Below are 25,098 nucleotides of genomic sequence, written 5' to 3' on the forward strand. Positions count from 1 at the left end.
TACCCGTGAAGCACATTGATTCCTAATCTTAAGCAATGTTGGTTTTTGTATTTTTTTTTTTAATTAGTGTAAACAAACGTCCAGTACTCCATATCCTTAAAAGTCTCCTTCAGTCCAGTCAAAAACAGTCCCTCTAGAAGGATGATAAAATTATTTATTCTTACATTAGTTTATGTACACAGTAAAGACATTCGGCTAGAAAAATGCCTGTATTGTAGTAAGAGATATTCAAACAACTACAAACTATCAATAAATACATTAGAAACATATGGTATGCTGATGTAGAAATACCCTATGCTCTTTTGGTTACTTACCCAGTACAATATTATTGAAAAGTTTTTTGGTATTCTTCATGCAACATCAAAATTCTTCCTGACAGTTCATGCTATACAACATTTTTTCTTTATTAGGAATGGGATGAAATTTAAAACCCTGTTTACAAGCAGTAAAAAAAAATCACTGAAAATTTTAACATAAATATCTTAATTTCTGTACTAAAAAGAACAAATTTAAAGAAGGTTGTCTTTAAAAAAATTAATCTTCTCAACTAATTCTTTATAAAACAGGCAGTATTTCAAAAGGGATGTTTCCATCACCCAGGATGAATTTGTGCTTCAGAATTTTAAAAGGAATATTCATGGCAAAAACCTAAACCCAACCAGTAGGTAGAGGAGAGACTGCAGGTAGGAACTGCATAAAACCAAACATGCTTCCAAAATCTGTCTAGGAAAACACTAAACACTTATCCACATCACTATGCCATCACCTATTCTAACAATTAGAAATGGAGTGTTAATAATACTTAGCTCTTTTCATGCTCAGACTTCTTCACAAACATTTAAATAGCCCTAGTGCTTCTGCAAGTATTATTATTCCCATTTTACATTTGGGGTGGTGGAGGCAGAGAGGGCTGGGAATTTGCCAGGATACAGACCTCACACATCCTTTCCATCTTGCCTCCCTTGCTTGTCCTTTATCACTTTCTGTATTGAACACTCAGTGTCCTGGAGAGCCCCAGGACACAGGGATGGTACATTCCCATCAGTTGTTAGTGGTTATTATGGAACTTGTGTCACTTTGAAGGTTACATGACAAAAATTAAAGTAATGAGTGACATGAAATCCAGGCTCAGGGTTGATGTCACAGAATGGCATACCACTGTCAAAACAAGCCTGCTCTTTCTGTAACCAAGTGTTATACCTAATTCATTCTGTTTTACAGCTGAAATGACTCCTGAGGTCAATGGTGGAGGTACACAAGAATAAATTTGTTCCTCACAATCTGTCCCCGGGAACATGGAAAGCCCCTATGGTGGCTCAGTACATCTTGACATTATAAAACAAAAGGACTTCTAGATCAAAACAAAGATTTCCCATGTGCTAACCCACCAGGAGGTACAGATTACTAAGGTCTCTTCCCCTCCACCCCTGAGTTAGAAAATACATGTGTCTGAATTATGCCCTGAAAACCATGTGGAAAAGTGAATGTCTAGCAATAAGATTGCAGATACAAAATAAAGTACTTTGCCTTCATCTTGGTATAAATCCTTGAATTATTTAAAGTCTTATCAACATCCCTTATGGGAAGGGTATTTTTCATTTTACCACATTTGCCCTCTTGAATTTTCTATCTTATGCCTTTCAGTCTGTGCCCTATTTTGATTTTTATCCTGCCTAGTTTACTCTTACTCCAAAACCAGCTTAGTTTCTTGCTGTCTCTTGATAAGCTTTGGAGCAATGGATAATGCTGAGGTGTTTCCCCACCTGACCTGTAAGAGATGAGAGATGCAAAATTCTGCCACTTGTAATAACAAAATCACTGAGCATGCAGAATTACATCCCTCTTACAGGCACCCAAAGGGCTTTAAAAAGGCACATGTGTTCTGTGTTACGTGTTCCTCAGTGCCTGACCTTGGTGGTTTTAGTCTGTCTCAAATAAACCCTGTACAATGCACACATTCCTTTGCAATATGGAAGGAACTTGGAATAAAAATTAAGATCTTCAGACATCACGGTCAGCAGCTGTGTCATCCTTTAACAAACACTAAAGCTGCACTGATTGTCAAAATTGGCTTCTTACAGCAACCTCACTCCCTAATCTATTTTCCCCCTTCTTCCCCAAACTTCTAGGAGAGAGGAAAAGTGCATGTTACATAAGTGAGCTATTCCCCAAGCTCTTCCTGCCTTTTGTAGAGCTGGTAAGGCCAGAAAACATCTCTTTTGCACAGATGTGGAAGCAAAGGAACAGGAGTTTTGGCCCTCCTCCAGCAGTGCAGCCAGGAGCTAGCAGGCTGGCTGAGTGCCCTGCCTCTGGCCATGTCCTGAGAGGTGAGAAGCACCTGCAGCTTTTGGCTTCAGATGGGGACTGTGGATGTTTACCACCAATGGAAACCAGTCCCAAGGCACTAGGCAGGAGTGGAAAGGACACAAGAAAGCTGTTGTGACCTGGGGTACTCTGTACAGCTGAAAAAACAGGCTAAAAAAAGTAAGAGGCATTGGCTCCTTCCTCTGGGCTTTCTGGACAAACATGATTAAAACAAATAAAAAAGATGCAAGATACTTGGCCAATGTTTACCCTGCCTGACTGAAGCCATTCTCCCTGCTTCAAAAATCCAGAAGATGGAGGGATCAAGACACATTGATTCAAATTTGCTAATGTTGAAATGTTTCCATTGCAGACAGATGAAATGCACTTGCATGTTTGGGCATGGCTTCACTTCTGTGTGGGGGAGAGGAGCCCACAGGCCTGCCTGGACTCCTGGAAATTTACTGGAGGAGGTTCATCTCCAAATGCCAGTCTGAGGATGGGAGCCAAGCATTCCCCCCAGCCTGGACTGAACCAATCTGGATTGAATGCATCTTTGCGCCAACCTGGACTTCTAGCTGCCTTAAAAATGCAGTCTTGAAAAAAGGGTAGAAAAGGAAAGGCTGATGCTTTGGCAATTCTTTATCTATCCTGTAGTCCAAAGCCATGAAACATTCTCAGTAGCCTGACTGGTGGCAATTTGCTATTGCATGGCTGGTGCTCACCACAAAAGCAGCAGTCACGTTGACCGGGCTTTTCACAGTTCCTCCAGGTCAGTTAGGTCCACGACCACTTTCAAGAAGAGAGTGTCATCTCTGATGTAGGTGTTCTTTGTGCTCTCCAGGACGGTGTGTGGCACGAAGCGTGGACAGCCAGAGGCAATATTCATTTCTCCATCCGGCCTTTTGAAACTGCTGCTGTTGGGGTCAGCTCTAAAGACTTCCACAATGTGATTTTTTTTCCCACTTTGGTCCAAAAGCATAAGTGTAACCTTCTGCTTGAAAGGCCACAGCAGCAGCGAGTCAAACTCGCCCCTCATGACCACGAAGTAGAGGGAGATGTGGGTTCCCTTTCCCGAGCCGTCCCCGTTCAGGTAGGCTCTGGCACACAGCCTGTACCCGCAGCGGCTGGTGTAGAAGGGCTGGCTGGCTATGGACGGCACACGGCCCTCCACTGCCTCTCTTTTCTTCTTCTTGTAGTCCGTGATTTTCCAGATTAATTTCCCATTGTAGCACGTGCCTTCCAAAAGCTTAAATCGTTCTTCGTTTTTATTGAGCTGTGCTTTGTGATTATTGATCTGGCGATCATGTTTGCTGGATTGATCTTCCAAAACAACTGAGAGAAGAGGGAAATAAAAAGAAATAGAACAAAGAGAGACACATTTGGTAAAATAAAACCGTCAGAGCCCTGGATAAAACGAGCACCCAGGCTCAAGCTGGCAAAACTGATCTACCCAAGTGTGAGTACAGGCTATGAACTACAGCTGTTAACTTTTTAAAACTGTAATTGCAGCAGCTGGTAGTTGAGTAAGAAAAGCTGTCAACTATAAATCATGAATGTCTGAATAGCATCATGGCCTCCATCACAGTGCAGGAGCCAAACCAAGGCCAGCTCTGTGGCTCTGTGGCCCTGCAGTGCCACTGGAGTTCAGGAGACACTGTGCAGTAGGGAAAGATGGGAGAACACCTCACACACCATCACAGTTTGGTCTCAGAATGCAAGAAGAAAGCCCTTTCTAGTGAAAAGCTCCAACTGCCCGATTGTAGCACCAGAACCCCCACGTAGCCAGCAGTAAATCAGCAACCCCCCACGTGTGCAGGGAAGAGCCAACATACCCAAGCGCTGGTCGTACGTCTCCATCAGGGCAATCTTCTGTTTCACGGTTTCAATGGTGTCAAACAGGGGCCGCAGGTCTAGTTTACTTTGCTGCTGGTTTGCCATCTGTATTAGCTGTTTCACTTGTGATTCCAGGCGTGCAGACTTGTCCAGGTGACTGGCCAGAGCCTTCCCAGTTCATGCCATTGGAAGAGGGTGGGAAGTAGAGACAAGAGATATCCATAAAACCAGGCATTTGCTTTGAATTAAGATAGTGAAGTCTAGCATGTGAGCAGTAGCAACAATGTGATGCATTCAAAGTGCTCTGCTGGCTTAGGAACTTATCCCAGTGCTCCTTCATGATTAATTCAGCACATTAACAGACTGAGAAGCCATTCCTCATTCAGAACCCATTCACACTGCACCACTTCATTCAACTCATTATTCAAATTTACACCTGCACATTTGCCCTGGGCATCTGACCATGAGGATTTGTACTGTGCTTTTTTTGCCCAGATCATGTATCCAAACTTCTGTATTGATTAAAAGGGAAAGACAATACCATATCGTAAAAAAATGAGAAGGTCTTGGGGAGATTTGTTACTACTGTGCTATTAATAACAACAATTACCAGAGAAACATATTTCAGGATGCAAAAAAGCAATTGGTAAAAAAAGTAAAATCAATGTCTCACCTGAGTGCTTACCATCAAGTTGCTATTGTTACCAAACAGTTGTGTATACTGTCTGAATTCTTTCTCACACTTCTTAATGGCATCTGCTAGCTGCTGGATTTTAATCTCTTTACATTCCAGGCTCTTATACAGGTCAGATATCTACAGATGGAAAAATCAGAGTATAAATGCTAAGGAACATCAAAACATACGATGCAGAAATTATAATGTATCTGACTATACAAGAGACAGTGGGAAAGTCTACAAAGCAAATCCTCTAAGTGAGCTAGACAGAGCACTCCTTCATTCACTATTTGTGAATAAGCACTGGCAAGAACTGCACATAAGGTAATCAGACTCTTGAGCAGATCTGTGTGGCTCCAGGTGCAAAGAGGCTCCTATCTCACATTTCCATCGTGATGATCCATTCAGCTCTATAGTGGGATAATATATACTTACATGCACAGGTGCATGTGTATGTATATGCATTTTTTCCTCTGCTGATGTCTAACCAGCAGAAGAGATGAGTCAGTGAGGGATACACACTTCAAATCAAGTTTTAGCAGTTTGGGACTTTTATTTCTTGCATATACAAGCAAAGAGTAAGTCCCCCATCAACTAAGTTAACAGGACTGGGCCTAAATCCAGTCTCCTGCTGGGAGCCAAAGAAGTGATCTTGAGCAGAGAGGTGCCTGCAACTGGCTCTGCTGTCCTCTGTGCTGCCTCCACACAGAGCAGGTGACCTGGGCACCTAAAGGCTGCTTTTCGAGCAACCTGGCTAGTCAATTAAACTTTAAATTACTTTATCTCTAAACCTCAAATCCAGTGTAAAGCAGAGACTGAAAGCAAATGAGGTGAGCAACAGCAAGGAGCCTCCCACTGTGCCTGGTGGAGAATATATGTGCCTGAGCACACAGAGGTTTCCCTGTAATTAACTGGCTTCACTAGAAGAGCTTACTCTGTCTTCTGAGGTGTGAAAAACCATAAAAACAGTCTTTTAAAATGTATCTGATCTAAACCAGACAACAAATGTAGAATCTCGTATCATCCTCTAACCAGTCAAGAACTGCTGAAGAGTGCTCATTAAATATGACTTACCTGCTCTTCCAACCGGGAGTTCTTGTCTAAAATCTGCAGCATGTGTTCCCTCAGGGCACTGTTTTCATGTTCAGCAAGTTTCCCTCTTTTAACCTTAGTGAGGCAGAGGGAGGAAGTGAAAGAATAAAATAGTAAGATAAGCAGATCTTTGAAGCTGTTGGTAAAATAATTATTGATGCAAACATTCAAAATGTCTCCTTTATGCCTTGAAAGGGAGGGAAGGGCAGTCCTGATTCTCTAGTATTTCATCTTAGCCAGCAGAAATGGTTGTGAAAGGACATAAATTGGTTATTTTAATTATTCTGATGGTTTGAGAGACAAAGTCCAGTCCTGGTACAGACAAACATGTGTAAAACAGTACCTTTACATGACAGCCGTACTGCTTGTATGGACAGTCCACTTCTGCCTCGGGACACACAGCGTGGTGCTTTTCAATCTGCATGTATTAATGAAGCAGTTTGTGATTAAATAAACACTTAGTCATTCAAAGCACTAATAAAATCTAAATGCCTGCAAAAAGGGTGAATAAAGGCCATTGTCATGATACCACCAATCACTTTACCAGGAAAACAAGTATTCAGAATCAATAAGCAAGCCAGGTATTTTTCCATGCTGCAAAACACCCATGGCTTGCAGTGACAGAAAAATCCACTTAGAAGATGGGAGATCTATCCTTTTTAGGATCAAACAAAGGAAACTTCAAATTTCATTAGAGCAATGAAATTTTATTGGCACGGGCTAATGTGGTCTGCAGCTTTCAGTTTTCATAAATTTATGTGATATGCTGAATTGCAGTATCAGAAAAAATAATAGTACCTCTTTTTTCAGAATTATTTGTGAACAGTTTTGGAGACAAGGCACAGGATAATCAGGGCAGTCATTTTTCTCATGATTCTAAAGAAAAAGAAAACAGAACAAGGCAATGGCTTTCATTTTTGTAAAGTAGTATATACAGAGGAAGCTATGCAAAAAGTAATCCCAAACATACAAATGCAAGTCACATATCACTTTGTTGTTCATAAGAGAGCATCAATAATTGGTATAATTTAAATTACATTTATTGTACTTTCTCCTTCAGCCACTCAGCCAAATTTTGTTTCAGGAGTTAAGTGCCATTGCAATGCCGGAAACTTTTCACTCAGCAATGTCAAGGGGAAACAGGTGATGGTTTCCCAGGAATGCTCCATAATCTTACCTTTATGTTAATTAACACCACATGTGTGTTACAGTACTGGCACCTCTCTTCCCGGAATTTACAGTGCTGGCTCAAGTGCTCCTTCAGGTCTTTGCGGAGAATTCGATCCTGACATCCATCATTAGTGCACTGCATGCTTTCAAACAAACACTGCTGCAGATGCTCCTGCAACACACAGCAGCAGGGTAAATGCCAAAAGGCCAGTGTGGTTCCCTCCAATCAACAATCACCTAAGCATTCAGAATATGAATGAACGCTGCGATTTACAAAGGCTACATAAAGCAAATGGTTCTTATTAAAAAAACAACACCCCAAGGCAAAGCTGGAACAAGCTAAAAGCTGTAATCTATGCTACTTACAGTGTATAGCTGTCATAATCCTTGTACTTGAACCACTTTGCTACAATAACTCTGAAGACAATCATGGGAATTTAGCTGATCATAAATACACAGAGCTGTCATGAAAATCAAAGGCTTCAAAATTTGATCAAGCAAACCAACCTGATATCGCCCCAGAATTACTTTTGAATTGCAGTCAGGAAAGTTTTTGCAGAACACATGCAAGTTGAGAACTTCTCTTTTACAGCAGTTGTCTTTGAATACCTGTAAAGGAAGCAAACTAGCCTTAATATGCAGTCACATGGGATGTTATAAATAATATAAAAGAACAAAGCATCACTACAGATCTTCTAGGCATTCAAGCACAGATACCATAATTGTGAGTATGGCTCTCGATAATTCATATTGAAAATTTGTATTGAAACTATAAATTCAGCCATTTATGACATTTCTAGTAAGCACAGGCTTTTCTCCCCATGTAGTTATTCCAGAGATGCTGATCGATCCCACAGCCAGCAGGACTAGTAGCACAGGAGCTGTATAAGCACTGCCAGAGCCTGCCTGTATCTAGAAGAAAGCAGCTGGAGCTAACAGGCTCTGAAAGCCAGCTCTGTGCATGCTCCACTCTGGTCAAGCAGTGCCTTTGGGATGGAGGTGATGCTGAGATATCCTTTCTGTCACCTCTGAGAAGCAGCACTGTTCTCAGCTGTGTATGCAGAGGCAAATGAAGCCCCCAGAGCAAACTCTCAGCCTTATTTAGAGATCTTCCCGCATTGTTGTCATCAAAAATTGCAAGAAATAGAAGATGAAAAATGAAAAACAAAAATCCTGTAGATAGTCTGATTATAACTTCCTATCAGGATTAGGAGAGAGAGGAAGGAGACATTTTATTTCCCTGGAAAATTTCTGGCAGGACCAGTATGTAGTATACTTTTAAGCTTTGGAATATAAATAAGGACAAACTATTCCATTATAAAACAAAACAACCAAAAGCAACAACAGCTTGCAAAATAAAAAGTATTATCTCTCTTTTCCTCTAAAAGTTACCCAAAAGTAAATTAGGTCTTCAGGGTTAATGAGATCTAATGGAGATAATCAAGAAATCAAATTATAGCCAAGTTATAAAGAAGACAATCAAATAAACAAGATACTCCAGCAAGACAGGGAATTTAAAAAGCAAGTCAGTAAAATCTCCTTTAAAAAACCATACATCTGGTGACTTGGGAGGATTCAAAGCTTTGTGAAATTCTTCAACACTTTACTGGAAATACAGAGAACTAAAATGAAATAACTTTAGAACATGAGGTATAAAATGAAGCTGAAGCTAGGCAGCCATAATCCCTTTCTGGGAGAGCATCACTGAGTAGACTGCTTCCTTAAGCATTATTTCAGAGACAAAAAACTGCTCTGCCCTGAGGACTGAAAGCCACCTTGTTCTCAGCTGCCTTGCCTTTCCCATGTAAATGCTGACTGCTGAAATAAAGCTACAGCCACTTACCTCATGCATTTTTATTGTTTCTTTGTCGACAGGACAGGTGGGTACTGCATTTAACTCTCTAGATCAAAAGAAGAGTCGTGTTAACCCACAGGAAATTCAATTTGTTTTATGAAATTGGGCTATGCTATAATCTGACTCTGACAGCAGTCAGCAGTAGATAGCATAAAAACAATAACAAAAAGCACTTTAAAAACACTTTCATCTGGCAACTGCACAGCCAAATTCTGTCCATAGCTTAAAGAGGACATAAGGCAGTAACTGTGAATACGTAACAGAAAGCAGAGTCTGTCCTAAGAGTGTTCAATGGTAAAAACCACAAGATGTTTTTTAATTAAGGGAACATCATCACTGTCTGACCATCTGCAGATCACAAATGTCATATCTCAAAAATTCCCATTGTGTGCTTCAAACCCAGCCTTTGTCTACTAGAAGCAGTGCCCTCCTTGATATGCCACTAAAAGGAGATCTAATGGCTTCTTTCTTAAAAGGCACAGGAATAATGTAAAATCCAGGAAAACAGTCATAGAGGCAGTGCAAAAGGAGTTAACCCAGAGATAAAGCAGCAAACATGTAGTATCTAAAGTTCACAAAAGGTAATTAGTGATATCCATCCACATAAAGAGGCTCATCTGCAACCTTTCCAGGTGAAATCCTGCCCTCAGGCACACCAAAGAGTCCATAATGTATTCCCAGACAGGTTTGGAGGGTAAACTCATTTGTACCAAGCAAGAGGCATGCCAGCAGCCTTGTGATCTGACTGCAGCATCAGGTAATATTAACATCAGCTTACAATTCTGCTGAATTCAGAGGAATTACACAGAAGCAAATGAACACAGCCTAGTCTAACCACCAGCACCAACACCGTGAGACATCAATGCAGCAAATTCCTCTGAAGAGCACCATGGCAGACAGACAGACCACAGCAGCATCTCACACAGCACTATCAGCTTACATCAACAGTTTCTTTATGCTGACTTCCCTGCAGATGGGGTAAGGTCTTTAGAGACACCTTTAAAACACTGAGCACACCGTCAGTGGTGTGAAAAGTGCATTTATATGGCTCTACACAGATATTTACTACATGTATTTTATTGTACTGATTAGTAGTGCTGTATTAACATTTCAATAGTATGGTAAATGTAGTTTTGTGGTTAAAAGGTAATTTTTGTAGTTAAAATAAGACCTATGTATGTGGGATTTTTTAAAGAAAGGAATGAGGTACTTGCACCAGATAGCAGCCACAGGACACCTGAATCTTTCAGAGAAAGAGAATTTCTTGCCTCATTATCAGAAGAAACTAACTTCTTCCCGCCTTGCTCAGCCCTGAAGATGCCATCAGGATTAAGAGGAAGAAGTTGACACTGACCAGACAGAATCCCTTGTTTGAATGGAATTTATGCATCATGTATGAGATGTATGAATATGCAATAGGTTACTGCTTTTAAGGGTTAATCCTCTATTTACGTGTCCTTTTTCAGGCTTGTGCTGCCCAGAAAAAGGTACCCGGACATCCGTAACTCTTTGCTTCTGTTGTCTCATATTGCCCTAATCCGAATTGTCCAAATTATTATTACTCTAATTATATTATTATTTTTATAACCATTTTATTACTATTAAACTTTTAAAATTTTTAAAACAAGTGATTGGCGTTTTTCACCCTGGGTTCAACAGAGCCCTGCCATTGACTCCTTCAGCCTCTCGCTGGGTGGGCAATATCACTATGGCACTCACTGCTGATTTACAGGAGACGTGGGCTGCTTTTTTAGGAGAGGGAGCAGGGGAGCCTGCGGACAGGGAGGAGCGTGCTGTCACCTCAGAGCGAGGATGCAGTGCTGGCAGAAGCGGTGCCCGCAGCCCGTCTGGTGGGGGTTGTGCAGCACCAGGTGGCAGTGGGCGCACTTGTAGCGCTCCTCCAGGCTCTCCACGAACTTGTAGTCGGCGTTGGGCTCGAAGTCCAGGGAGCCGGTGCTGGAGGAGTTCTGCCGTGTGAAGGTGCCCGAGGGAGCAGCGGGCTCGTCACAGGCCATGGGAGCTGCGCTGGGAAGCCAAGCAGATGCAGGGAGAAGCTCTTCCAACACTCCCTGGCAGCCACTCTGCCTCGGCTACCGCTTGCAGCAGGCTGCTGCGGGCAGCAGGGCTCTCATCTGCAGGGGGACACAGGTTTCAGAGGGAAACGTGCTGCCGGCTACGGAAGAGCAATAAAACACTCACAGAACCACAAAACAAAGATCACGCGGCAGGCATCAAAACACACTTCTTTGGAAAAGAGCGTAACAGTCTGAAAATTATTCCACAGAATTGTGATTTTTATGGTTTGGTCGGTTTTGGAGGGTTTTTTGTTTGTTTTTTGTTTTCTTGCAGCAGTTCTTAGCTCTTAAAAAACGACACGAGTCTCAGACACAGCTGGGGGAAGCAGAGGCCAAGTCTTGGCCTTAATGCTCACCAGGAAAGTCTCCACATAAAGTAGAGCCCACCCACATGAATTTACAAGTGCACTTCTTCAAGCAGGAGATGGCTTTGTAGTTCACAGCAAGGAGCATACAAAAAAGAAGCTAGCAGGGGGATTTTACCTTCAGTTTAGGTGTTACAGGAGTTGAAGCCTCTTAACTTGACACCTTTCTTGTTCCTGTTGATCATTCATTTCTAGCAGTAAACTCTTATTTTACTGGATTATGTGCAGGTTTTTGGCTATATTGATTCTGTCTAAAAGAAGTGGTGGGAAAAAAAAGAAAGAAAAGCAGGGTTGCAATTAGAAGTGTGACGTAAATTCTCCTTCAACCTACCATAACTCATACACAGCACAGGAATGCAATGTTAATCTTCCAATAGGAAAAACCATAAACATTTGTTCCAAGCCTTATGCCACAAACCTTGAGATCTGCCACCAGTCCCTCGACCTTGCAGTTTCTATTTTTTTGCAAGTAGCTCAAGCCCTAGAGCCACTCTGGTTGGCATTTCTTGCAGCTTTGCACTCAGAAAACGCTTTCCTTACAGGCCTGTACAAAACACACCTGAGCTGCCAGATCCTGATTTCAAGAGGGAAGTGCTCAGTTTTACAGCTGTGCTGTAAAGGATGCTGTCTTTTCTCTGTGTGCACCACCCACCCTGTCAGTCACTGGAGTCACTCTTACTGGCATCAGCACCAGTCTGAGAGCTCTCACTCATCTCCTGTAAGGTCACCCAGGGCATTTGCTGCTTTTGGAGGGAAGCAGGGCCAGCACATCACCATTAACAACCTCGTGTCTGGCACGAAACAGCGCACCCAGGGCTGACACTCCGCCCTCCCTCCCTGCTGCAGCGGCTCCTGGCCCACAAAAGCAGCAATTAGAGAGCTGCCACAGAGCACCTTGGGCTTCAGAGAGCAACATCCATTTTCCTTTCCGCTTTAACAATCCATACTGGGCCAGGAAATCCTGCAGACAGAAAATGTGCCTGATTCAAAAACACACCAAAGCACTTAACCAATTAAAATGTATTCCACAGCCAACATTTAAGTGCTCCTGTAACTGAGCACCCTCGTTAGTGGCTGTACACAGTAGTCACCTTCCCAGCTTGTAAGAGTCTCCCTGCCTTTCACCAGGCTGCATGTCTGACATACTCCAGCACAGCTGAGCATCTAACACTGGTAGCCCTCAGGAATATGAACCATAATCATATTTCAGCCATTAAAGACTTATTATTCCAACAGGAGTTTGCAAATCACCCTGTTTGGTTCCTCCAAATGAAGAGCCTCCTGCTTCAAACCAGACAGGGCTGTCCATTTGCTTCTTTCATTTTTAAACAGTCGATCTTTCCTCCTCTGAAAAGGCACTTCCAGTTCCCTGACACCTAATAAGGAGCAATTCTCTTTTCCTCACGTTAGCCAGAGATGACAAAATGCAGCCTGAGGGATTACCAGTCTCCTGTCTGGGCTGCCTCAGGAGCAGATGCCAGCAGCAGAGTGTTCCTGCTGCTTCTAAGGCAGATGGAGAGCTGTCACCATTAACTTCCAGAGCATGGAGCACCCACAGGATGAGCTGCCTAAGAACTCACTCTGCCCTGGGTCAGTGACAACCCTGAAACAAGTTTCCTTCCTCTCTCTTATTGCTGCTCTCTCTCCCGTTTACTTGGCAGACAATTGCCCCAGTCCTATCCTGCTCCAGCACTTACCTCATCTGATGGTATGGTTTAGCAAGCTAATGCATCACTGTGTAAAAACACACTAAAATAAAACCAATAACGACAACAATTCTATGTTTTACCCATTTGGCCTTTAGGGATCTTCCTTAACTCCAGAAACTCCAGCTGGGGTGACGTATTGTAGGCAGAAAAGTTATGAGACACATTAAAAAGAAACATTCAGCAGCCAAAAATTCCATCAAGAAACTCCTCCAGAGCTCTCACTGCTCATTAAATCAACCAAAATCACTCCCATTTCTTTCTGCAAGGAGCACTCTGCTGTGGTACAACACCTTACACTCTCTTGCTGAAATGAGAGCCCGTATCCCTTTAAACACCTTCCTAATGCACCCAACCCAGATCCCACTCCTAAAAATGGATACTCTTGGCATCTCCATGGAAGCACCTCCTCCACCTCAGCCTGGCCCAGGCTAGCACTGCACAGCTGAGGGCACCTCAGGACACAGGAAAGAGCACCCCAGGTGAAAGGGGAGGCTGCCTGCTCAGAGGGCAGAGCGGAAACCTCAGAAGATGAGGGAGTTCACAGCTGCTGCCAGCCTTGCAGGAGCTTTGCTGCAGGGCTTGCAGCTGTTCTGCTGGAAGAAATGGGATGCTCCAGGAGGGGCCTGTGGATGGCAGCGCTTTGCCCAAGCTGGAGAGGTGCCCGTGCGAATCAGTTGGGCAGGCTCAGAGGAGCTGAGAAGCAGCAGCCCCTGCCAGCCAGCACTCAGTGGGATGTGATCCAAAGGAGCCCAGGCAGTGTAATTCCCATGGCAGCACTCACCAGTGACTCAGGGCACTTGCAGCAGCTCTGCTCCCACTCCTGGCTCCCAGCGCAGGGCTCTCGGAACTGAAACCAAAGGGAAACCGTCAGGGGAAAAAGTGCTGTAGGTGACAGTGAGAGCAGCCCAGGGTTATCTGAATCAATTTCCTGCTTACGCTGATGCCTGGCCAGCGTAGGTAGGGGCTGAGGGAGCTTTCACTTCTGTCTGCTCACACCTTCCAGCAAGGGGAAGCTGTCCTGCCTTTGTGTATGCTGCAGTTTTTCAGCACACGTGTGAACTGTAATGCTGGTTTAAAATAGCAGAGAGCGGCAGGCTCGTGCTGCATAATGATGCTCTTGTGGCAGACAGTGCATGCTGGAAAGGGATTTTCACTGCAACTGCAATGCAACAGCACACACACCAAACCCCCCAATTTATGGAGACTGAAAATCGACACATTAAAACACACATTACAAAAAAAAGGATTTCCCTATACTGAAATAAACAGAATTAATTCTACCCACACATAAAAAAGTGGTATGAATCACTAGGAACTAAGCCCAAGTCCTATAAACAGCTACCAATGAGTGGGAGCTCAAATGTAGTGCAGTACAAAGAGCTCACAGCTGCACCTTCCCACCACCTCAGCATCCCAGCCCTGCCTGCACCATGAGCTGCACAAGCAAAATGCTTCTGGAACAACTCTTTCCATGCAGATGCCTTAACCTCACTGGAAATAATCCAAGTGGGAGAATTTTCATAACAAGAATTAACTTTATAAATTGGGAGCTATCCTGTTTTAATACTACCACACCAAACGGAGCCCAAACATTTTCCAGTAAAATGCTCCACACTTGAAATTGCTTCTTGTTCAGAAACTGAGCAGAACATAATAATAAGGAGAAAAATCAGCATGGGCATGACTTACTAGGATATAAAATTGCATCAACATTTTAAAGCCATGTTCAAACAGCTCCCTCCAGCACGGCTGCTCTCTCTCTCCACCACCAGCAGCCAGAATGACAGAGGCTGTGTGCAACCTTGATCACACTGAACCACTGTGGACAGATTAACTTCTTCTAGCCACAAAAACAAACTTTCTGCACACAGGAAAAACCATTCCTTACAACGTGGTTGCTTTTTTAAAAGAGAACATGTTTTTCCTGTTTTCTCCAATGTGAAACAATCATTACCCCATGAGCTGTGAGTGCACCATTACAGCCAAAACTTCCAGGACAGCAGAACCAGGCACAGGCAGTGGGTGCCACCATGTCTCAGACTGAGAAGGAAAAATATCCAGGTTGTTATCATAGATTTGATCACCACTCATGGTCAAGAAGACAAGATCCCTGGTCCTGCTGCCCAGCAAATGGGGCTGAGAGCCCAGCTCCTGCCAGGTTCACTGCACGAGGGGAGGGTGAGGCTCAGCCACGCTCCAGGACTGGGGTATTCCCAGTAAAAAGCACCTTCCTCACTTGCCAGCTTCCATGTCATACATACAACAGGGCACAGAAAAAAGGTTATGCACCTACCTTTCTGTAGCTCTAGTCCACTTCTGTTGCTTTACACTAAGACACTTGGGAGGGACAAGGCTGAGAAGATGCCCTGTCCCTCCCTCTAAAATTATCTACCTTTTATGGAGATCAGAACTGTCTTAGGCACAGTGGGAAAAGTTTTGTCAAATTTGGATGTCTAAGATCAAGCCACTTCATTGGGAGGTAACAGGCAGAAACAGAATGGAGGGGAACGCATGTTGCATTAAAACAACCCTCTCTAAGCTGCCTTATAAACTATTAAATTTATGAACAGATTAGCTGCTTTCAGTACTTTTGAATTAAAATAACAAAGTTGTATGATTTACTACTCTAAGGTCCTCCAAAACTCCACTATTTTGGGGACAAAAAATATATGCCCCAACTCAACACACAGAGTAGAAGAGCTAACAGTTTCCTAAAGAATGACTAGAAGTATCTGTACAGTCTGAGATACATATTTAAGATATAGCAAGCTATAGGGAGCCATGTGGAAACAGGAGATGATGACATCTGACATCACTGGGGGATCATCCTTGTCCCTTCCAGCCCATGGAGAGATAGAACATTTTGACTGCTGACAACAGAACACACTTGCAAAGTCCCCATGTGGGAGAGGCACCCTGGCTGCACCCTGGGTGTCCCTGCAGCACAGAGGCTGAGGAGGGAAGGATCCCTTGTTCACCAACACAGACCCACTGCCAGCACTCAGGGCTCACTCCCACTTCACCTGGCAGCGAGGGAACCTCAGGAACTGCTCTGCTCTTGTCCCAGTCACTTACAAGCTGCAGGGCAGTGACCAGCTGGTACCCAGGAGAGAGTACATCTAACAGAAGCAACAATTTCCTATTGGATATGTGCCTGAGCACCCTCGGGGGATGTTGCTGCAGAGGACAGCAAAATAAAAATTTTCTTTTGTATACAGACACCACTATGCTATTGAAGTTCCAACTGTAATATTACCTCATCCTCAAGGCACAGTAAAATCTTACTAAGCAAGCATCAGTTTGCTCATGTCCATAGGCAAATTTTCACTGAGCAGAGTAAGACAGTAGGGTTTCCTTTGCACAGAGGTACAGTCAAGCATTACAATGAATTCCCATAAGACTAGACTGCATCAGGGTTTTAAGACACAGGTTACAACACTGCATTTAAAAAAAAAAAAATTAAAAATAAACTCTTAAAATTAATGAAGTGTGTCTGGTGCTAAAGCACCTTTTATTTTATAGCCAGTTTACTTATTTGCTACATCTCCTGTTTTCCCTGGATGTTCTAAAAATAATTAATTAATTGATTTTGCACTATAAAGAAATCTATTTCTAATCAACACAATATTGTTATGCCTTAAAATAACCTCATCCACAGCTGAAAAATAAACCTGTTGCCATCACTTCTGTGGCAATCCCTGAATGCTTTATCACCTTCCCAAGCACCAACAGAAATCTCAGTAAGAAGGCTCTGCCTCTCACCCTTACAAGATCACGACACCACTTTGCTGGTTCAGGGGGTGAACTTGTTCCCTGAGATGTTTCTGGGTCTGCAGCCTTCCCCCAGCCTCTGTGTGCCAAGCCCCTGAACAGCTCTTCGGAAATGAGAAATAATTCTGGCAAAGTTAAGCTGCTGCCAGCATTAACAAGACACATTTTGGTAAAGCCATACCTGGAAGCTGTAGCTGGTCCTCAATGGGGAGAAAATGAGAGAGAGACAGAGACAGAGAGACAGAGTCTACCAGCGTGAGCTTTGTGGTTAGCATAGCAGTACAAGCATTTTAAAACAGCAAGGGAGTGGAAATCCCCCAGAGTAGCTTTGAAAAGAGCATGCATAAAAATGTTTTAGAAGTGTTAGGATACAAGGCAAGCCACTGAAAAGCATTTTGCCTTACTGCAATGATGCAGGGACTGCAAATTCACCATCTGGAGCAACACCAGGTTACCAAGGATGTTTCTCACAGTCGGAATCCAAGATGCAGAGTAGATTCCACCTTCCACCAAACTGGTGAGTGATGTGATCAAAGAAAAAGTACAAGGGCAGCAGGAAGCACACAAGGACATGAGAAACACCCAGGTCCAATCCTGGGGAGCCCTTTGCAGTAGCCTGGGCAAAGCCGTGTGAACCCACCCATTGCAGGAAGTGAAGTCGCAGCTCACAGAGGAAGCAGCACTGGCTCGGTCACATCAGCTCATGCCACAGGCTGCACAGGCATGAGACACTCAAACAGAACTCCCAAACTGAAATAAAATCCATTTTAAGAAAATAAACATTTTATTTGGTTTTGTAAGAACTTAAGTGCCCTCGGGGCAGTGCCTTAGGCTCCATCTCTACCCCCACTCTTTCCTTATCCTCCTCTGCCCTCTTACTTTGCTTTCTGCTCTCTTGTTTTCATTTTTTTTCTTTCTTTCCTAAAGTAACCTATTATATTTTCTGTGAAAGCATTAAGTTGTAAGTCTCCTGTTATTTAAAATACTAATTTTCCAAAGAAAGTGTCTATTCTCATTTGTACTTAATGCAACATATAGCTTCTTTTGCCTTTTCCCAAAGCATTTCTAACCTATTTCAGTTTCCATCTTCCCTCCTGGAGGTATCTCAGCCTACAGCACATTTTCCTGAACCTTCCACGAAGCTCTGGAACAGACAAATCACTGCATCATGAAGTCAGTGGCCAAGGGAAAGGCACCAATTTGCAGGCATGCTGCTTCTTTATGGGATCAATTACATTGATTTGAGTTGCATTTCTCAGCACAGCCTAAGCTCCCTTCTACAGTCAAGCTTTTTAACCCAGAAGGTGTCCTTTCATCCCTGCCATCAGCACCTGACACCAGAACTGCACAACAGCTTGTACACAGGCTTCCCTTGAGCCTGCCAGCTCTGAGGGAAGGGCACATCCAGCTGGATTCCTCGGGAGGAGGCAGCGCTGCAGAAATTGTAGTGCTCTGCAAGCACAGCTCCAGGAAGCACCATCTGCTTCTGGGAAGCTTTGGGGAAAACCCCAAATGGAGAAGTTGAGTGGGAGCAGGATCTTAATTTTAAACAGTTTGACTCTGCAGATGAGTAGAGAGCAGCAGGGCAGTGTTACTGCTCGTGAGCAGCCCTGACCTCCTCCAGCAGCAAGCACAGCGCTGAAACCCTGACCAAGCTTCAAGCAAACTCAAGGGGATGAACTCAAGTGAAAAGGCAGACAGCAACAGCATTTAGGAAACAGAATGTAGGCAGAGACAGAAAAATGAAATAAAGAAACAAAAGTTACTGAAAAAAATAACAGGGACAGAAAGCAAGACAACTAATAGGCTTTAATTTTTTATCTTTTAGTGTACTGAAGCCAAAGTGAGTCATCACTTTTCCTAACAAATAATTGGCCATTACAAATTTTGCAGAACTAGGTCTTTGGGGCTTCCAAATTCACTTCTCTTTCTCTGTCCTATAGGGACACACTATTCAGGACTTTAGCTGATTTGACCACTCTGTTGGTTTGGCCATGAATATCTGTTTAAGGTACAAGAGATCCTTGGTTTAATTTGCCACACCCAGACCCTTTGACTCAGTCTTTATAGAGGACTTTACCAGCATCTCCACAGAAATCTATGAATCAACTCAATGGTTATTCATCTGAATTAGTAGGATGAGCTCAAAAAAAATTTTTAACACATATATATGTCTGATGACATGTAGACACACATGTTTCTAGCCAGAGCTGTCATTGAAAATGCAACTGCTAATGTAAAAACCCAGTGCTCTCAGGGACCCCATGAACTTGCTGTTGGGAAAGTGGTGACAGCAAAGATTATCACCATTTTCTTTCCTTAAAAAGACAAAAAAAGTCAACTGGAAGAAGGATGTGTTCTTAAAAAGTCCTTCCCATGAGGACAGGCTGGAGATGTACAGAGGTAAGAACCAAGAATAGTGCTCTCCCATGGCCCCTTCTCCAAATGCAGTGGGCACTGGAAAGCTGTGCTGCTCTGCCTGAGCATGCTGCCACAGCCAGGCAGCCACAGCATTTTTCTGTTTCTTTCATAGGGCCACATTCCCGTTTCAAGCACATGGATATAGCAGACAAGACTGTGAACCATATGGTCTTAGCACAGGTCAGACCATTTCATGTCCCACAGCACCTACTTTGGGAAAAACTGCTTTGCAGATGGTTCCTAACCTTGAGGTTTGGTTAATCACTAGGTGATTTGCATAATAATAGTAAGTAACTTTTGTATTTTGATATAACCTTCTGCAAAGTAAGTTCACAGCAACATATTTTGCATACAGAATCCTTGTGTGCAAACATCAGTATATTACAGACAAAAACTTGCTTTACAGTCCCACTCCCAGAGACAAACATGCTTAACTAGAGAGCACTCTGGCCAATCCCATCTCAAAATCACTGTGGTTTAGGTGCAAACAGTTTCTCACACACTTGTGTATTTGTTGCAGTATCGAGCAGGGGAAACTGGAAATTTTTGCAACATTTTTATTAACAATACAGCATGACTCAAGTTTCCTCACTTTCCTGAGCCGAGGTGAGCTTCTTTCCTGGGCTGAGGGAAGACAGTGGAACAACCACACACTTACAGCCCAAACTGCTGCTGATAAGGCACTGATGACTAACAGTGTGGTCATTAACCCTTCAGTTACTGCCGAGAAACCTGGACAGAAAATCCCCAGAAAGCAAAAGAAGAGGTTCTGAAATCCTCCCCCTGGGGTGCAGTCCCAAGGGCATGCTGGCTGTAAGGTGTCCCAGCCAGAGTGACCAGGTGACCCCACACTGGCTGGGTCCTGCAGCAGCATCCTGAGTCTGCCTTGCTGCCCTGGGCAGGGAATGCTCTCAGGAGCTGCCCTGGGCAGGGAATGCTCCCAGGAGCTGCTCTGGGCAGGGAATGCTCCCAGGAGCTGCCCCGGGCAGGGAATGCTCCCAGGAGCTGCCCCGGGCAGGGAATGCTCCCAGGAGCTGCTCTGGCAGGGAATGCTCCCAAGAGCAGAATATCTGTGAGACAGCAGAAACCACCCGAATCCCTGAGCCACCAGCAGCTGCCTCCTCAGGATCAGGAGACCAAGAGATCTACAACTCACACAGACTCCCTGAAAAAACAGAGAAAGGAGTATCTCTCCCCAGTCGGGTGATTCCTGATGATGAACTATATCTATTTATGCAAAATCAAAGGGTCAGACAAAGAAATGAAGAAGAGAGAGGGCTATAGGGTAACTTAAAGGTGGGGAAAATAAAGTCCAGGAGATGAAGGCACCCTACAAGTCTGCACCTGCCCACTGAAGGGATTTTGCAAAGTGACCCAAGCAATACGAGGCACAGAATGAAGAGCTCCTGACCTGTCCCACAGCTTTGACAGCTGTGTAAGAATTGCTCTTCACTTAGGGAGCCTGTGTGGTGAAATAAAGAAGAGCAGCTTTCTAGCTTCAAAATCTTGTCCCTTCCTGGCTGTGATTCCTTACCCTCTCAAAACTCCATTAAATACCCTGTGAGCACCACAAGCTTTTCTTTCTTCCTCCACGGTGTTACTCTGAATCTTATCTTTCAGCAGCTTACAACTCTTTAGTTTCTAACCCTAAAGTTTCCTGGGAGGTTCTCACAGATGTGCCCTATCACTGCAGACCATCTTCTGCACAGGCTGAACTCTCAGCCTCTCCTCTGATGTCTGGGCTGTGGATGATGGCCAGCCCAGAGGCAGCACCATGACCCCAAGCTCGCCCTGCTGCCCTTCTCCCCAGCCTGGCACAACCAGACCCTGTTCCACTCAGCTCTGTGACCTTCATCTCCCTCCAGGCTTTAAGTGTTAGACCTTCACAATACCTCACCAACTTCTCCTGCTTGGCGTCTCTGTGTGACACAGTATTTCTGGTCTGCTACCACAAATAAAACTGCCACCCATCACCATCATCCTCTGGTTTTCATTGAATCAAGGGTTTGGGTTGCAAGAGACCTTAAAGATCATCTCGTTCCAACCACCTGGCCATGGCCAGGGACACCTTCCACTAAACCATGTTGTTCTAAGCCCTATCCAGCCTGGCCTTAAACACTTCCAGAAATGGAGAAAACACTTCCAGGAATGAGGAAAACACTCATTTTCAAACACCTGTTTCTCTTGAAATGTAATATTTTACTCATTTATCCACCCTGTGTGCTGCCACAGGGATAATTTTTCTAAGCCACAGCTACAACCACATCACTTCTCACATCCCTCCACTTTCCCACTGCACCAAAACCTCTTCACTTTCAAAGCCTGTTCTGGTCTCCCTCCACTTGCCTCTGCATCACCTCCAATGATAGAAAGGTTCCCTCTCTGTTCGAGCAATGATAACAGGTTCCACTGCCTCCTTGTCATGTATTTGAGCAAGTGTGTGCTGGGAGGGCAGATTTTTTTTTTTTTTGAGAGATATTAGCCTGCTGTTCTACTTCAAATCTCTTCTCCAAGATCTCCTTTGCCAAGCAGCTGGGAACAACTGGCTGGGAACAACTGACTTCTGACTATCAAGGTGATCCAGAGGGTCCCATTGTCTCCTTTTGCTCCTGCACGCAGGCAGGTCCCTCCCTCCTGACTTGAAACTATGAACTCCCTTCAGCCAAGGGCTGCAGTTCAGCCTTCTGCTCACACAGAGGGGTCCTCAACCACAGCAAACACTTCTCTGCACAGCAGAAATAAAATAATCAAAGCTAACAGCAAAGGAAGTTGTCATGGGTGGTTTTAGGCTGAGCGCAACACATCACCACCAAACCTCATGCTCAGCTCTAAAGAAATAACAGTCCTCAGAGAAAAGAAGATGATGTGAAAAACCAGCCATGCCCATGCTCATGCATTCCAGACCACCCCAATTTTACCTTCATCACTAAACCCGCATGCTCTGTGTGCAATCAGCAGGGGAGTTTAAAAATACAACTGTTTCAGCTGCCAGCCTGGAGATGTGCCTGACCTGAATACACCCAGCTATTTTTAGCACATCACTGCACTCCTTTCAGCCATCCCGTATTTATAAAACGGAAGTTATGAGGAAAGTTGTTCTTGGCTGGCACCGGGAAGGCACAACCAAGCTAACAATAGGCAAAGCAATTCAAGAAGTGCCAACAATAGGAGCTCTTCATTTTTCCTTCTAAATATGAGGAGTGTTGAAAGCGTTTGGTTAAAGCCTGCTGCGCCTCGAGATGCTCCCAGAGTGCTGTTAATCAGGGAAAATCAGAAGACCCCCTGCACAAGCACAGAGGGGAGATTCCCTCCCTCCAGCAGCATTCAGCTGACACCAGCGGGGATGCTTGTTACAGGTCCCTGCAATGTGAAAAGATCAGAGCTGCAAAGACATTCTTCATTCATCCGAGCAGTCCCGGCTTTGTCTCCTTCCCAGCCCCCAAAATTTCGGCCCTGCCTCAGCCTCTGGGGCGGGCACCGGGCCTACCTTTTCCTCCGGCATCCTGGGGGGCGGCGGCCGTGGCGCATCCCGGGCAGAGTGAGCTGAGCCCGGCTCTGTGAGGGGAGCCCCGCGCCGGGGCCGAGGGCTCCGCCGCGCCTCGCACAACTCCCGGGGCGCCAACTTCGGCTGCGCGACCCGGGTCTGCTCTGGAGTGGAGAGGAGCAGCCCCGGCCCCGCGCAGACCTGCTCTGCCCCGCGGGGCTGGCAGCGGCACTTCAGGGCTGTCACCCCCGCGCGCCCGGCCGGCACACACCGCGGGCCCGGCCCCGCTCCCCGACGCGCCCCGTCCCCTCTCTCTGTCCTGTCCCGGTCCCGGCGCGTCCCACGGCCCCGGCCTGCCCGCCCCGCCGCACCTGTGCCGGCGCTCGCCGCGCTCCGAGCCGGGCCCGGGGCCGCCGCTGCCGGCGGTGCGGGGCCGTGCGGGGGGGCCGGCCCGGCTGCGCGGGCGCGGCTCCGTGCGCGGCTCCGGCGGGCGGGGGGCGAGGCTCGGACGCGCTACTGCCGCCGCCCCCGGCCGCCGCCACCCCCGCGGGCGGGAGCCGCTCTCGGTTTCATGGCAACCCCCGGGCGGGGAGACCCCGGCAGCGGCGGCACCGCCCCGCTCGGGCAGCGCCGGCGGCACTCCCGGGCTGGGGGAGGGAGCGGCGTCCCCCCGCCTCCTGAGGGACGGCAGCGCCGGGAGCCGCGGCTGGGGAAGGCTCCCCTCCCCGGCAGCCCACCCTCAGCCGCCGGCGGCCCCGGGCTCCGCACACCGGCCCGCAGCCCCCGAGGCGCGGTCAGGGCGGCAGAGCCGTGCCCCGCAGGCCGGGGAGTTTTCCAGGAGCGGTAGCGAGGAGCAGCGGCGGGGCTCGGGCACAGCAGCCGCTGCCTGCAGGGAGGGCAGGTATTGCTCTTTCATTATTTACACCTGCGGGACTGAAGGAGCGAAACAAAGCCCCTGCTGAATAGGCAAAGGACACGGACGTGCCACATGCCTGTTATTATTTGCTATTATTATATTACTGATACGTGCCGGGACTGCTGGCTAATGACCCGAGACGTGCCGAAGGGCTCCTTAACAAGGCAGGCAACGCCGCCCTTCTCCAGCAAACAGCGCTGATGCGAGGGCTCTGCCGCCTGTTCCACATCACCTGCTGCTGCACTTTGTTCTGTCTTTCACATTAAACCACTTCTAGGAAAACCAGTCTCTAAGGAACATTCCATCCTAGCACATGCACAAAAGCACTAAGGCTGACAAAAAAAGAAACAATTGGGTCACTCTATCTGGATTGTCTTCAAAGGAGCTCTAAAACCAATACTAATGAAATGGTTTCAGAAGGATTCGTCTTTTGCTAAAATGACTCAGAATTGTCACTCCCGAGGGCGTCAGTCCATAGCGCATTGAGTCTGGGAGCCCAGCAAAGGCATTACTATGACAAACACTTTTAAAAACATTCCTTGCAAAAATTAGGTTGGTTTTATTTTTTTTATTAGCTTTTAGGAATATCCTGGTTAGTCTGGGTCCGACTTGCCAGAAGTTCACAGGAAGATCCGTCAGAACAACAGGCATTATATTTCTGTAATTAAATATTTATAAGTTTAAATGAATAGCTTAGAGATGGGATCAGGTTCCCTAGCTGGTCATTGGCTGCACTATCCTCCCAGTGCAGAACATAATTCCCCAGAACACTGCTTTGTGGGGATGAATAAAACCATCAGATATCAGGGTGCAGGCATTACTTTAAAAATCCCTCTTCACTTAAGGCTTAGTGAGCATAACAGGATGCCTGGTGTGCATTAAGACAAAGTTGCATCCTTGAAACTGCGGTAGAGATCACAATCCCTGAATCTCAGTGCTTCCTTTTGAGCCAATCCAAGGGAAAACTGCCAAGTCAGTAACAGCAATGAGGATTTATTGTGCTGCTGGAATTCTTTCAGTGTAAAAAACTGCACTGGAAAAGAGCTTTAAGATTAAGGAATTCGACAGAACTAAAAAGTAGCAGCCTTCACTAGTGGTGAAAATGAAGTAATTTTCCAAAGTTGTATTTCAGACTTAATTTTGAGGATGTCTGTTCTATAAAAGAGAGCACCTGCTAATTAAATAGTCCAGACACTGTTGCCTGTATATTTTCTCCTCCCTACCTGACTGTACATTTTGGACACCTAATTCATTGGCAATGGACTGAGTAGTGTTAAAGAGTTCATGTTTGCCTTTATCTCATGTACAGCTGCCCAGGATCGTAAAGCAGATGTCTAACCCATAAATGCCTGGCTTTAACTCACTCTGAGAAAGGCAAGCTCTATGTCAGCCTCAGGAAAAGCTGCAGGTTCACCACGTTTAGC

At 45.3% G+C, this 25,098-nt stretch overlaps 1 protein-coding gene across 3 annotated transcripts; it reads right to left on the bottom strand.

Annotated features, from left to right (window-relative positions):
- Positions 1 to 84: 84 nt before the first annotated feature.
- On the bottom strand, positions 85 to 23,183 carry TRAF5 (TNF receptor associated factor 5). 3 transcript variants are annotated; one of them, XM_058021130.1, is made up of 13 exons: positions 23,130 to 23,183; positions 13,864 to 13,929; positions 11,492 to 11,624; positions 10,734 to 11,065; positions 8,922 to 8,979; positions 7,586 to 7,687; positions 7,086 to 7,250; positions 6,707 to 6,784; positions 6,252 to 6,326; positions 5,891 to 5,983; positions 4,814 to 4,954; positions 4,140 to 4,308; positions 85 to 3,639 (listed from the first exon to the last, which is right to left on the bottom strand). In XM_058021130.1, the coding sequence occupies exons 4-13, from the start codon at positions 10,946 to 10,948 to the stop codon at positions 3,062 to 3,064; spliced, it is 1,674 nt and encodes a 557-aa protein (XP_057877113.1). In that variant the 5' UTR covers positions 10,949 to 11,065; positions 11,492 to 11,624; positions 13,864 to 13,929; positions 23,130 to 23,183; the 3' UTR covers positions 85 to 3,061. The 3 variants fall into 3 exon arrangements, with proteins under 3 accessions (XP_057877113.1, XP_057877115.1, XP_057877114.1); XM_058021132.1 differs by having other exon boundaries at positions 10,734 to 11,106; XM_058021131.1 differs by lacking the exon at positions 23,130 to 23,183 and having other exon boundaries at positions 13,864 to 15,234.
- Between the last annotated feature and the right edge of the window lie 1,915 nt (positions 23,184 to 25,098).

This window comes from Melospiza georgiana, chromosome 3, assembly GCF_028018845.1.
Source record: "Melospiza georgiana isolate bMelGeo1 chromosome 3, bMelGeo1.pri, whole genome shotgun sequence".
NCBI classification, from domain to species: Eukaryota; Metazoa; Chordata; class Aves; order Passeriformes; family Passerellidae; genus Melospiza; species Melospiza georgiana.